Source organism: Prionailurus bengalensis, chromosome D1 (assembly GCF_016509475.1).
Source record: "Prionailurus bengalensis isolate Pbe53 chromosome D1, Fcat_Pben_1.1_paternal_pri, whole genome shotgun sequence".
NCBI classification, from domain to species: Eukaryota; Metazoa; Chordata; class Mammalia; order Carnivora; family Felidae; genus Prionailurus; species Prionailurus bengalensis.
Genome location: NC_057346.1, coordinates 22443605 through 22458477, shown reverse-complemented (window position 1 = coordinate 22458477; position 14873 = coordinate 22443605). Strand labels below are relative to the sequence as shown.

Sequence of the window (14873 nt, the reverse complement as noted above, 5' to 3'; positions counted from 1 at the left end):
CGGATGGGCATGTGAGGGCTGGGGGAGGGGCACTGGGGCCACCAGCTTCGAGGATGAAAATCCTCAGAGCCTAGGATGCAGCTGGGAAGAGCAGAGGCCTTGGAGGGAGGTAGAGGGTGGTGGAAGAGACCACAGTCTGAGCGCTCCACTGCTATGGGGGAGAACTGCCAGGAGAGGGCAGCGCAGAGCTTCCTCCTGTCTCTCCCTAATCTCTTTGTCTTTCAGCCAGACGCATAGACAGCGTGTGCAAAATGTGGCTGTCTTCGGGCCCAGAAAGGTAAACTGAGGCCACCCAGAGAGCCTTCTACCTTGTTCCCTTCCATGGGTAGTCGGTTCAACAAGAGGTAGTCTGAGGCTCCAAATTTTTTCCGGTCCGGGGTCCCAGTAACCGCTAACCACAGAAAAAGAACCGCGCACCAGAATTATGGTAGGTAATAAGATTTACTGAAAACTTCTCGGCCACATTCAGTACTGGTTTGGTGGATACATCAGAAGGAGGTTGCATAACATTAGGCAGGTGGAGGGGCTGGAGGAGGATGTGTGGGCACATGTGTGCGGGTGTGCCTGTGCGGGGCAGGTCGCTGTCCAAAGTGGTAGGTGAAAGGGGGTGTGTGTGTGTGTGTGTGTGAGAGAGAGAGAGAGAGAGAGAGAAAGAGAGAGAGAATAAGAGAGAGAGAGAACAAGAAAAATGAAGAAAAGGAAATGTATTTTATCCCACTGCACATTGCAAAAGTCTCACGCCAAAAAAGCTAGACTTTCCTCTACCTATGGCATCAAAAGGGAGTAAAAAATGATTGGATCACCCAGATTATAAATAAGGTTATTTGTTTTTCAAAAATCCCTATTAAAACATTAAATATCAGCTCTTTTGGGGGAGAAATACATTCATCTCAGGGAGACCTCAGGAAAGCGACCATCCTTTTGCTCCACCCCAACCAGGAGGGGGAGGGGAAGCCCCAGAGGGCCCTGAGGGGTCCCCTCAAGTGGAGCCAGGTAGCCACTCGCATCCTGCCACTGAAGGAGATGGCCAACGCACAATTTACAAATGAAACTGCAAGTCCATTAAATTAAATCCAATGGAAAACACACGTGTGACCAGTCCCATCATTCACAGCCAAGGGGTGGAGCAGGAGGGGAGGAGGGGTGCCAATCATGGGGGCCCGGAAGTTGGGCGGGAGGGTGTGAGTTAGGGCAGGTGGTAGAAAGCCTCCTCCTCGAGGGAGCCCCGGTGCCTCCAGTGCCGTGCGTCGTGGTGGTGGCTAGATCGGCAAGACGTGTGGGGTGGGGCACCGCCTGGCTCTGGGCCCTGGCCCACACTTTGGATATTGATGGGAAGAGGGATGTAGCACCTTCGCCAACCCCTGGCTTCCCATTGGACTGGATGCTTCTTTCCAATGTTTCTTCTGCCTTCTCTGAAGAATGAAGAAGAGAGAATGGGGCTGGTGAGGCCAGCCTGGGAGCAGGGCAACAGCCATGGGGGGCTGAGGGCTGGAACACCTGGGATAAGACACCACTGTCCTGTTGTTATGGGAGCTGAGCTCTGTGACCACCTGGGGATGGCTGTGGTCCCCAGAGTCACCTTGATATGGCTCCTAGCTCAGGTTGTGCCATCTCCTTGGGTCCTGGAGCCAACCCAGGGGAAGGGATTCCGCTCAACCCCCTACGATCTGAGCCTGCCAGCTGACCATCCATTTTGGGGAGAGAGAGAGAGAGAGAGAGAAGGTGGCTGTGGTGGCTCCTACCCTCTCTCCCAAGTCCGTGATTGCCCGTGCCTGAGACAGGTCCTTGGAGGAATGAGCGGGAGCCCCAGGGAGCTGTGGTCGGCAGACCTCAGGGCCTCCCACTCTGCTAGCCACTGGTGATGCGTCTGGGCTCCTCCTGCCCTTGAATGTCTCTCAGAGGAGCTGAGAACCTTCCGGGGGTGGAATCCAGATGCCCTTGACTCTCCCTTTCCTTCTAACTGTGTCCCTGGCAAGGCTCATTCTGTTGAACAGCACCGATCTGCCTCACAGTGCAGGGCTTGTAAACGACTCAAGTCCTTCAGTGGGGGGGCCGTGGGTGCCATCTGTCCTCAGGGATTTGGTGAGTCCAGCTCTCACTCCCACCTTTCCGTATGGGCTGCTTGACCGGCCCCGCAAACGGAGTCCTCTGCAGTTCTAGGGAAGTGGGGCTGGGGTACTCATTGAAGCTTGGTGGTTTGGGAAGGAGCAGGCGTCTGCTCTGCATTTCTTCAAGCTACTGATCTGGGGAAGCTAGGGCCCAACTTCCTCGGTGCTGCCTGCCCGCGCCCCCCTCCCCCCCCACCCTGAAGCCCTCCTGACGACACTCCTCTCCTGCTCGGTGACCAGTGCCAGCTGGGCTGCCAACTACTCCAGGGAGTCACTGTGTTCCAAGCCCAGGTCGCTGACATTTGTCGTCTGAAGCTCGTCGGCCTCCTCCTCCAGCTCCTCTTCCTCCTCCTCTTCCATCTCATCCTCATCTTCTTCTTCTGTCCCATCCAATGAGTCCTCGTGTGCGGCCATCATAGCCTGCTGCATGGCCATGGTGGCATTGTCTGAGGACAGGGACTGCAGGTTGTCCAAGTTAATGGAACCTACATGAGACAAGAAGGTAAGGGTTAGGCCCAGGAATCTCAGTGTTGGGTAGAGTGGTGTGGACTGGCTCAGGGGGCAGTGGACAATTCCCAGGTATGACGGCCCCTGCCCGTGCACTTGTTGGCCACTCCCCGCCTCATCCTTAGCATCCCTAGGCGCTCCTAGTTTCCATTTACTGAGCATCTTCTATGTAAGTACGTTAAATACCTTGACTTTCTAACAGTTCTGCACTGTGGGTGTTATTACCTCCATTGGACAGAGGAGGAAACCGAGTCTCAGACGGTTATTAGCTCAAGGTGCCAGTCAGCCAGGAGTTGGGATTCTCTCCTTGGTCAGTCTAGCTCAAAATCTGCTTCTTTCCTCTACGCCTCCCGTGGCAATTGCCCATCGCACGGGAACCTGAACACAACCCTATAGATGCACACGAAGGTATGTACGTGCACACGCACACTTCCACTTCACTTCCCACACAGAGCTGTCTTCACGTGCCAAGCTATAAAATGTCTGGCTTACTGAATTATTCATTGTGCACCAGGCGACCGGCAATTAGAAAAGTGTATATGGAGGGTGTGATGGAGAAGCTGGGAAAACAAAGCTCTTCCTGGCCTCCGTTCACGAGCCAGCTGCCTGCTTCAGTATTTATAGATGGCCCGAGCTCTTGGGGAGCCGTGCAGACACTCATCGGCGCTAAGGAACTTTCGGGAGGGCGTGGGAGGGAGGAGGGGGCTCTGCTGAGCAGTCACGGACTCTGATGACCATGGCCTCCCACTCATCTTTGTGAGGTTGCTTGCGGCTTGTTAAGACATGTGCAAAAACATTCCCTTCTCTCAGGCTTACACACATTCTTTGATGGAGAGCGGGTGGGGCTCATTATGGCGACAGAGCTGCCAGTGCCGCTCAGGCGAGTAGATGTTCAGCCCTTGTGTGTCCAGGAGGCCCGCCCGCCAGCCCCAGTCTAGAGCACACTCATCCCCTGGTCTCACCATCGGGGTTTGTCCCTGGCGCACCGCCCTGCTGCTGCAGCACCCCTGCAGCAATGGAGTTGGGCCAGAATCTTTGGGTGGGCCGGTGCTGCGATTTGATCTTCTTGGCTTTCGGGGCAGGGTCTGGGTTGCTGGCATCAAGCATGGGCTGCAGGATGCGCCTCCGGGCATTGATGAACCTGCCCAGGGGTAAAGGTAGAGACCTGGTTAGTCACCCCTGAATTGTGGTGTGTGTGTGTGTGTGCGCGCACACACACATGTGGGCATGCGTGCACATATACAGGGAGCGTAGAGCTGCTCCCGGACTTTCAGCTGCTGATCCACCGTATGGAAGACTGGGGTCTGATCTAGGGTGTGAAAGCCCAGCCAGGAGAAGACCCCCGGGCACTGCAAGGCTTGCGGGATCACCTGGAGCTTGGTAACCACAAAGCAGCTTGGGAGGAATGCATGAGGAGGGTCAGAAGTCTCTACTCAGGACTGGTCAGGATGGAACAGAGGAAGTAAGAGGCCCCTTAGTCAGAAGCACTAAACTCTGACTTCTCTCCAGAGGGCTCAGAGATCAGATCAGGGGGCCCAACTCTTGGGTCTACTCCCATCCAACCAGACGTGGCTGTCTGAGATTTCCATGACAGCCCAGCCAGACACAGAGAAGGGGAAAACAGATCCCCGTGAGGTCCACAGTCAACTGTCCCTCCCCCTTCCCACTCCCAGCTTTGTAGAATGTTGTAGTTTTTCAGTTTACATAGTTGGTGGGTAGACCAGATGACCACCGGCAGCTCCTCCAGGTTTTTGGATGCCTGCATTCCTGTGTGTCTCTGTCCTTATAGGCGGGGCAGGGTTTCCTATTTTTAGCAAGAAGCCTCCAGTGATGTTCCTAACACAATCTCCCAGCAGAGGGCGCTGAGAAGCCGCAGATGAAGCTCCTGGTGGTTGGGTTGACCCTCGCTTTCCGCTTGTAGGCCAACTGGGAGGACCGCTGTGGTAGCTGGGCTGTGCTGAGCTGTCTCTTTTCCCTGCTGTGCATTCCCCTGCCAAGCAAGTGGCCCCGGATCTGAGAGCCTCTGGGTAGGTGATAACTCACCAGTTATTTACTTGCAGGAGCGTGAGGTTTGTCTGGGCTGCGATCTGCCTCTTCTCATCCTCCGTGGGGTAGGGGTGCTGAAATGAGAAGTAAAGGGCTAATGTGGCGGGGCACCTGGTGGTCCCGGGCCCCCTAGAGATCATGCCTACATCACAAGCACTACCCTGGTCCAGGCAGCTCAGAGGTTTGGAAGCCCAAACTGGGACAAGTGCAATGTTTGTTTCCCAAAAGCAATGGGACTAAGGCCTGGGAGAGGCTGTCCCCTGACTGTGGCTCCACATTCAGGGCCACCTGGCCTCAGTCCAGCTCCCCCACAGGGTAGCAGACCAATTGGTTCCCCAAGAGTCAGTACAGTTCAATATTGATAGCTTCCAAGGCACTTTCATATCCTGACTTGGTCCTCACGGCCAACCCCCAGCAGGCAGGTCAAGCATTATTAGTGTTAGGATTGACAACGGCCAATAGGACTATCAGAAGGTGGTAAATGGGTGTATGAACCAATTGAATTTATTTTTATTTATTTATTTTTTAATTTATTATTTTTAAATGTTTATTTATTTTTGACACACACAGATAGAGTGCAAGTGGGGGAGGGGCAGAGAAAAAGGGAGACACAGAATCTGGAGCAGGCTCCAGGCTCTGAGTTGTCAGCATAGAGCCCAACACAGGTCTCGAACTCATGAGCTGTGAGATCATGACCTGAGCTGAAGTCGGATGCTTAACTGACTGAGTCACCCAGGTGCCCCATCAGTTCACTTTAAATTAACTGGTATTTACTGAATATCTACTGTGTGCACAGATTTATGCAGGCATCCCAGGAGACAGAAGATAAATATAATGATAACTCTAGTTGAATAATACTTGGTAACCTGTCAACTGTTTTCATGCACTAAATTTCATTTAATGGAGCATATCACTAAAATTTTATAAGGTCAATAATTGTTATTCCCACTTGATAGACGGAGAAACTGAGCGACTTCTCCAATGTTCCCCCAATGGTGGCACCAGCCTGGAACTCAGTTCTTTTCATTTTGTTCCAGTCTTCTTGCCCTCACTTCATGCTGCCACTTTGTAAGACTGGGCCTGTGTCTTTGTGGGAGTAAGAAAGTGGTGTCCTGGCACAGGTCAGTCCCTGTGGTGTTTACATGTTGGTTTCCCTCTCTTGGATTGTGCTTCATGAAGGCAGAGACCATGTCTTATTAATTTGTCTTATTAATGTATCCCCAGTGCCTTCCACGTGCAAATGACATGCAAATGACTGCTGAGGGAAAGAAAGCAGAGACAAAGCAATAGGTGCGGTGGTTTGGGTAATGGGCACCATAGGAGGTTTGAAGGAGTGATGGGAAGGCTGCACAGGTCACATTAAGAATGGGAAAGTTTGGGGTGGTGGTGGAATAGGGGTCCTTCTGCGTCCCACTTACTGGGTGGGGAGCCACATGGTAACTGGGTCTCTGGGTTTTTGTGTCTTTCCCAGGTCCCCGCACCACACCCCGTACCCAGTAGGCATGCAGTAAATGTGTGATGACTGCCTGGGCGGGTCAGAACTTTGTCCTGAAGTGAAGGGAGATCTGGGGTTGGCGGGGGGGGGGGGGGGGGGGGGGGGGGGGGGGGGGGGAGGGGCTCTCTCTGTCCAGCCTCCGTAAGCCAGGACCATTTTTCACTATCAGGGTGGCGTTAGAAAGTGGTGCTTGGGCTTTCTGGAGTCCCAGAGGCTGGGACTCAGAGTCTGGCTCTGTCACGACCTGCTATGAGTTCTTAGGCATGTCCCTTAACCCCCCAATCATAAAGTCATCTAACGATTAAACGGAATGATACTCGTCAAGTGCTCTAAATGAGGTGGCTCTTCACACTAGTATTATGGGATGGTGTTGGCAAGGTGCTTAAAGCTGTCTAAGGAATGAGTGTGCGAACAACAACCTTGGAAGCGCTCTCATTATCAGCGACAGAGGAAAGCAGTTGGCCTCAGCACCCCCTGACTGAAGCAGTGAGGGTCACGTGTTGTTGTAATTCACACCTCTGACCCTGACCGCCATGCCAGGACAGCCGTGCCTTGTGATTCATACAACATTAAGATTCTAACAAGCAGGACAACACATCAGCGTCACAGGAGCCAAGTTCATCCTACCTGGGAAGGAACAGAGGGAGGTGGGAGGAGAGACTGCAGGCCCCAGGGGTAGGGGAGCAGGGGCTCTATGCTTCTGACACCTTCTGAGGAAGGGGCAGGGCCCAAGCCCTACTTTCCTGCCCCGTGGAGTTCCAATTCCCCTACTCATGATAAGGAGCCAAGCGGCCTCCCTGTCCACGGCCAGGTGGACTGAGAACACAGCAAACTATGGCATCTTTCCGGCCTTCCCAGGCTGCGCCAGGCCCTTTCGTGCCTTCTTGCCCTTGCACGTGCTGTTCCCTCCACTGCAAAGCTCCTTCTCCCACTTTCCCACTGTGTGTGTTCCTGAGCTTCTGGGAAGACCTGTCACAGATCAGATTCTCTGTGAGGCATTTCCCACCTTCTCGGGGCAGAGATCGTCACCGCTGTTTGAATAACTATATTATCGAATATTATTGAATTCAATAACAAATTCCCACATAGTGGGCATATTCCATCTAGGGGGTATATAGCCCGCCATATGGTCATATGTCTCCCTAAGATACCGAGAGTTGTTCTCAGGCAGGAACCTGGTCTTATCAGACAATGTATCTCCACTGTCCAGCCCGGTAACAGGCAGAGTAGTTTGGTGTCTGTGTATGGAACATAGGAGTGAACCAACACAAGAAGGAGATGGCCAACTTGGTTCCTGAGCAGAGCAAGGCTGTTCCTGCCAGCTGGGCCAGTTCATCTGCCCACCAGTGGTGGGGGGCTCCAGCATCTTGGGTGCTGGCAGTGAAGGGTACCTGGCTGTAAGAGCTCACAGCGTAGAGGGAAAAGCTACAGGCACAGGGGGAAGAAACCTCTATTAAAGGGCAGTGTGTTGGTTCCCATTGAGTGGTAAGAGAAGGGTGGGCTGGGCTGGTCAGGGAGGACATCCCGAGGGAGGTGAGACTTCAGTTGGACTTTGAAGAATGGCCAAGCCATTCTAGCAAAGGAGGGGGTCGGCATTTCAGGCAGGGGACTTGCACCAGGATTTACATTTAAGCCAGTCGGATGCAAATCTCTTCCACTATTAAAGACCTCCAGGGCAGGAAATCCTTCAGCCTCTCATGGAAGGATAATGTTTGCTGTCTCTAAGGAGGTTCCTGGTGCAGGCCTCTGTGCTGAGTGGATGTCATAAATCCATAGATTAACATGCTCCCGTGTAATGGAGAGGGTAAGAGGCAGTGTCACGGAAACTGGCTGGCTGTTCTCTTATGGATAAAGATATAAACCTCTCATCTTCCCACATTGCAGGTGCCACCACCCAACCCTCCTGGAACCAGTATCTCAGGAGGCACGTGGTGGAAGCCATGGGGTGAGTGGCAGCTTTGGCTCAGCTCTGGGGACAGGTGTGCCGGCCAGAACATTCCTGGCTCCGCATCGGAGTTCTCATGGGAGCAGTCCAGCTCGGACACGCCTCAGACCAGATGATTCCTGAGGACAGAGTCAAAATAGTCCTGAGCCCTGGACAGGCCTCGATTTGGTCAGTGCTACTTTTAGCACAATTGGAAAGGCTCGGGGCCAAGGACGGGAAGAGGAATCAGATGAGATCGTGGTAAGCCATCAAGCCACAGTAGCTGTTCTCTGATCGTTATTTGGAAGAACTCCTTTGGAGCTGGAGAGGGAAGTGGCAGCCGCTTTCTGGAAGTACATAATCCTTCCTTGAAAAAGAGATACAGAACGGACCAGAAAATGACAGATCCTTCTCAGGGCCGGCATGGAGGCTTGCACAACTAGGCTGAGCTGCCTGGTGGAAAGGAGCTTGGCCTTTGGAGAGGTCAACTCCTGCACCCAGCACTTAGCAGCTATGTGAGCTTGGCAACTTGTTCTAGGTTTTCCATCATTAGCTTCCTTGGCTTAACGTGGAATTAACAAAAGAGCCCGTCCCTCTTGGACTTGGGGGCTGATCTAATGAGATAATGCAGGTAGAGCACTTGCGCTCCAGGGACTCAATCCGTACCATGTAGCGAGACCCCCCAGACAGCACGGAGTCAACTGTTGAGTCTCCAGGGAAGGGAACTGCAGCATTTACTCAGAGGAGCTGTTTCATGGTGCCACAGCTGCCGTCAGGAAGTCCCTCTGAAATCTGACCTACACTCTTTCCCGCCTCTCTCTGATACCTCGCTTTACGGCCTCCTAACTCAGGTCTCATCTGGCCTAAATTGAAGCTAAAGAAAGGCACCTTTCGGTTGGAAGAGTGAGTTCCTCCTGGGGTTCTGGGCCAGAAAGAAGTGTGGCCAGGGATGGTTCATAGGTCCCTGACCACTTCTTGCACCCAGAGACTGTCCTTCCACCTCCTAGCCCGGGCACATAAGCGTGAGGCCAGCCAGTCACCGAGGGACATCACACAGGAAGTGGGAGACTGCCGGTGCCAGTGGCCTTGTGCTGTCGGTGAAGCAGGGCTTGGAGCCAGTTTTCCATCCCCCCTTTCCCGCCATGACCGGCACCGCACTGGTGTCCACGACAGCCCTCTTCCCTTCTCCTTCCTGACCAACCTTGGGCGCGTGCCCTGTGGCAGCCCCAGTTCTGTGGGCGTGGCCTTGCTCTAGGAGGGTCAGATGCCAAGTGAACAGAGGCAGTCAAGATGGTGGGGGTGGGGGTCCCTGAAACAACCCTGTTTCATCACATCGGAGATGCCACCGACGGCGGGGTGCATCCTGATTTCAGAGAGGCTAAGTGGGGGAAAACCTGAGCCTTTTAGAATGGAGAGGAATTTCTCTTTCTACTGTAATTGACCTTGTGCAGACCTTCCTTTCTTCTTTCTCTCCTTTTTACTCCCTTCCCCCTTATAGTTGTACACACACACGGAAAAGTACAAAGAACGAAAACGTATATGGCTTTATATAATATCACAAACACCAGTGTGACCACCACCCGGGTGAAAAAATAGGATGCCACCAGCACCCAAAAGCCCCCTTTGTGCCCCTTCCCAATCACTACCCCCAGAAGATATCGTCCCCAAAGATAACTTGATTTTTATGGTTTTCTTGCTTTCCTTTGTAGTTTTGCTATCTATGTCTCATCCTTAAACATTGTGGTTTACTTTCGCCCAGTTTCTGGACCCTATGTAGATGGAATCAGGCAGCATGCAGTATTTCACTCCACAGTAGAGTTGTGAGATTCATGTACGGTTGTTCTGCATAACTGTACTGTTCATTTTCATTGCTGTATAGTATTCCCTTGCAAAAAAATCTGCCACCTCCCAGTTCCTCACCCTCCCGCAATCTCAGAACGATTCCCCCTCCCTCTGCTGTCTATTTCAATCCCTCCTTCACGTTGCAACAAGACCGGTCCTTCCTAACCCGACCCCAGTCCCTCATGCCTGCTTGGACTCCTCTCCCATGGGCACCAGCGCTTACCCTTCCCAGGGTTCCATGCGCTACATGGATGATTTGCTTAGTTGTCTGTCACCCAAACCAGACATGCTGCCTGTTTTTGAGGAAAGGGACCCCCACCTTTCTTTCCACTCCAACCTCATCCATGCTAAGGAAAATGCCTGGCCCACAGTAAGTGTTCAGTATGTATTTGTGGCCTGGATGATCATAGCAACCTAAGGGGGTAAGTGGTGGTTACCACCCTTCCCTGTGTGTCCTTGAGAGTGAAGAAGAGTGGGAGAGAGTGGGGAGCATCAGGGATTCAGACTTCCCAGGAATTCTAGCTAGACTCAGGCTCCCTTACTTACTCAAAGGGCCGTTCCTTTAAGTGATTGTTGCATGCATGTTTGTGGGGAAAGAGAGGGGGACTGGGGCCTTAGGGTCCATGGGGGCGCACCGGCTGGCTTTCTAGAGGAGTCTTGGGGGCAGCATGGTGTGAAGTAGGTAAAACGTGAACTCTAGAGCCAGGCTCTCTGGCTTGGAATCCTGGTCTCTCACCAGCCCAAGACCTTGGGCTTGTGACTCAGGTTCCTCTTCTGTCAACTGGGGGAAAGATTTCCACCTACCCTGAGGTGGTAATAAGGACTGAGTGAGTTACTGTTTGAAAAGTGCTCAGAGGGGCGCCTGGGTGGCGCAGTTGGTTAAGCGTCCGACTTCAGCCAGGTCACGATCTCGCAGTCCGTGAGTTCGAGCCCCGCGTCGGGCTCTGGGCTGGTGGCTCAGAGCCTGGAGCCTGTTTCCGATTCTGTGTCTCCCTCTCTCTCTGCCCCTCCCCCGTTCATGCTCTGTCTCTCTCTGTCCCAAAAATAAATAAACGTTGAAAAAAAAATTAAAAAAAAAAAAAAAAAGAAAAGTGCTCAGAAAAGTGCCTGGCAGCCTGGCACTCTGTGAGTGTTTGTTAAATCAATCAATCAATCATGAATAAAATCAATCTGCTGCTTCGCACACGTGGTTCCGTCTCTGGGAAAAAGCCACAGGTTGTTTTTTCTGACACATGGCAGGAGCCCCTGGCAGCCCCTTCCGCGCATGTAGAGATGTGCTCCTTTTTTTCAAATGGTTTTATCTCCTGGATTCTGGGACTGCTCCTGTCCCTGTGTACACACGATGGGGTATTTCCCCCGAACGTGGGCCTCAGGCTTCTTGGGGGATGCTGTGAGGTTGTAAATCTCCCCCGGCCATTTTTCAGGTGGCATCTTTGAGAGCTGCAGGCTCCCAAAGGGAGGGTCCTGGGACACAGTGCACGCCAGTGGTCTCTTACCCCCCACCCCCTGTCTTCTCTGATGGGCTCCATCCAGCCCTGCGGCTGCCCAATCTATTGTCAACAAGGTCCCATCTTTAATGGAGACCACCAATCTCACCTCCTCCCCTGGGACTCACTGCTGCTGAAGCAGCCAGTGCGGCCCATGCCCTTGGACTACAGCTGCCCCAGGGCACGCCTCCAACACTCTCTGTCTGTCCTGGGGGAGTTGGAGGGCAGCTTCAACTGTGCCCTCTCCATCCCACATGAAGGGTGGGTGTGAGAAAACAGTGTCACGTCACTAGCAGGAATCCAAGACCTAATGTTTCTCTGGCACAGAGAGATGAACGTGTCAAGACATGGCTGGCCTGACTTCTTCTAGCTCCTGATGTACCTTCCACTGAAGCTCTACAGGTACAGATGCCTGAGCAGCATGGGACAGACAAGTCATGGCATGACAAAGAGCCACACAGTTCCCCATCCTCCAGGGGAGTGAGTAAGGGGAAAGGAGGATTTCATGCTCATAACACTAGAAGGAGGGGTCACTCTCTTTGGTCAACAATAATCACAGGCCAGACAGGGGGCACTGATGATCAGTGGGGAGAGAATTCTTACCCGAACAACTCCTCTTTCTCTTTCTACCCAATCCTAAATCCTAGCCACCCTTCCAGGCCTCACCCAAGTCCCAGTTCCCCCACTGAACCTTAACTTGGTTCATCAGCATCACCTGCGGGGCTTGTTAAAAACCAACATCTCTGTATTGCACAGAGCCTTCGAAATTTCTGAGACCAGCTCTCCCACTGGGCAGGAGTCCTTGATGCCAGTGCTCTCGGCGATGCACCCCAACAACTTACAGGTGTGTAGGGATAGTGCCAAGGTGGCTTGGTGGGGTCTAGGGTGGTGGGAGTCCCCTGGCTGGTCTCCAGCTACAAGCAACGTAGTTGGTTTACTGTCATTTTCTGTGTGCACCATCTCGGAAAAGGTGGGGAAACGTGGCTCTGTGGAGCCAATGGACACGGTGCAGCAGCCCTTTGCGCTGATGGTGGAGAAGGTCTTTCTGTTGAACTCAAGTCTCCTCCCTACTCATCCAGAGAGCCTACACTGTCCTCTGAAGTCACACAGGGGCCTCTAGCACTGCCTCTCACTTCATGACAAGAGCTACCCACCACGCATGGGATGTCTATAGTTTTTGGTTAACTTTGAATACTTACTCTGTCAAAGTACCTGCCATGTATTCTCATTGAATTTTCTAGGCACCTATAAAACGGGCATCCTTCTTCACATTTCACGCATGAGAAAAACTAAGCCCAGAGGGGTTAAAAAAACTGGCTCCAGGTTATACAAGCAGTGAGTGTCAGAGCCAAGACTCGCACCCCCTATATCTTTAACCACGTCCACTCCACCTCTGGGCTCGACCATCTGTCAGGCACTGCGCTTTTTAACATATTATTGATCATCTTCACCACAGGCGGGTATTATTGTCTCCACTTTATGAAGAGGAAATTAACATCAGAGATGCTAGTTGACCTGTTCAAGGTCATATGGCAAGTACAAAATGGAGCTGGGATCAGTCCCAGGCCTGTGTACCTCCAAAACCCTTGTTCCTTATAAGGAACACATCTTTTCTACAGACCAAACATCCCCAGTCCTCTTAACCAATCATCATATGACACATTTCCTGTTAATCATTTGAACAGACCTTTCCCCATCCTGACCGCTCTTCTCTGGACACAACTTGCCAAAGGACCTTTTGAAATGTGATCCTCAGTACTGGACACACTAATCCGGATGTGTCTGACCAACACAGATGGTCAAACTCCTCTCACCTATACTGAGTCCTCCGTTCTCGGACCCCTGGAGTACGTGTGTGTGTGTGTGTATGTGTGTTAGCACTTGATTACATCATGGGTTGACCACTCTTGGTTTCTGTGTATACTTTATCCCCCAGTTAAATGACCAGTCCCTTGACTGCGGAAATCATGTCTCATACCTGAAACTTAGGTGTTGGTGGATAGATACGATACTTGGAACTTGGATTACATTTCCCCATAGAATCAAGTTATTTTGTTTTAACAGCTAGCTTTCCAGGCTAGCCCCAAAGGCCGATTTAGTTAAAGATCTGTGTTCTGGTGGAAAGGAGCCCACAGAATTCAGGGACAAACAAGAGATCTCACTGTAATTTCAGGCGGCAGACTAGACCTGAGTAAATTCTGAGATGGTAAGCACAGACTTGGACCTCCTTCCTTTCCCTGCTGGCACTTCTGAGCACCTTTTCTCACCAGCCCCAGGCCCCTCGTGTGACCCTGTGGTCAGCTTTTTGAATCTGAGGCCTCTGGCTGCTGGGACTTCAGGGTCAAATCTCCTGAAACTGTATTCATGATGATGCAGATAAAACTTTCATCGGATTCTCAAAAGGTCAGGGACCTCGAAGAATCTGCTAGAAACAGAACAATTGCTAGAAACCTTTTCCCTGGCATGCCAGCCTGGTTTGCCTCCTCAAAATACTGTGTTAAAAAATGCCCTATCTTCATTTTCTACCACTAACAAGCATTGGTACTCCTCCCATGAAGTGGATCTTAGCTGAGTGGGAGTAAAACAGCAAGCTTTGGAACTAATTCATACTAAGCTGTGAAGGAATGATGGCGTCCCGGTCTCTCTATAGGCATCTGTTTTTGACAGGGATTGGATACCTTTAAGTGGACATCTGATGAGTGGAATTTCAGATAGTGTGACACAGTTAAAGGAAAAAAGTAGCAGACAAGATATTCTGGAACAAAAATGGTCTTTTTAAGTCCCTCCGATTTTGCTTTTCAAGTTTTCTTACTTTTCCCTGCAGATTCCCTAGAAGTGTTGAGATTTCTCTCAGCTCTTTCTGAGACAGGGCAGGTTATGGGGACTCCCGGAGGGAGACGGGCGGCCTTTGCAACAATGGCGGTGTCTGTATCAGGACAAAGTACTGTCACATCTATCATCTTACTCTACCCTCACTACGACGCTGTGAGCTGGATATGGTCATTCCCATTTTAGAGCAGAGAAGACTGAGGCCTGATGGGGTTAAGCAACTTGCCCCAGGTACCCCTGGCTAGGTAGAAGGGGTATGACACTCACATCCAGAACCATGCCCGTTCCATAGACCATGCACTCTTCCTGTTTGTAAGAGACATCACCGTTTTCTAAGTCAGCTGTAGACGGATCCTGTTAGTGGGTCTCTGACAGGGACAGATATATAATTCCTTGGGACTTAATACAATGGTAGGCACAGGGAAGGTGGCAAGGCACACGCAGAGTATTTGTTGAGTAACTGAAGATAACGCCAAGGCACAGAAGCTACAGCTGGATTTCATGTCCACACCCTCTCCTTGGTCAGGAGCCCATATGCAGGGCACACGGTGTACCCATGGATGCAGCAGCCTGTTTCACCCAGCGGGGATAAGCCCAGCATGGAGGGTTCCGGTGCTGTGGGTGAGAATAGCTGG

At 51.9% G+C, this 14873-nt stretch overlaps 1 protein-coding gene across 7 annotated transcripts in view; it reads right to left on the bottom strand.

Annotated features, from left to right (window-relative positions):
* Nucleotides 1–422: 422 nt before the first annotated feature.
* The window catches only part of PKNOX2 (PBX/knotted 1 homeobox 2), a 282991-nt gene continuing 268540 nt past the window's right edge, over nucleotides 423–14873 (bottom strand). For all 7 annotated transcript variants that reach the window (XM_043579737.1, XM_043579736.1, XM_043579735.1 and 4 more), the window contains 3 exons: nucleotides 4659–4735; nucleotides 3578–3756; nucleotides 423–2593 (listed from right to left, as the gene is read on the bottom strand). In XM_043579737.1, coding sequence (XP_043435672.1) covers nucleotides 2367–2593; nucleotides 3578–3756; nucleotides 4659–4735 — 483 coding nt within the window. In that variant the 3' untranslated portion in view covers nucleotides 423–2366. The remainder of the gene's footprint in view (nucleotides 2594–3577; nucleotides 3757–4658; nucleotides 4736–14873) is intronic.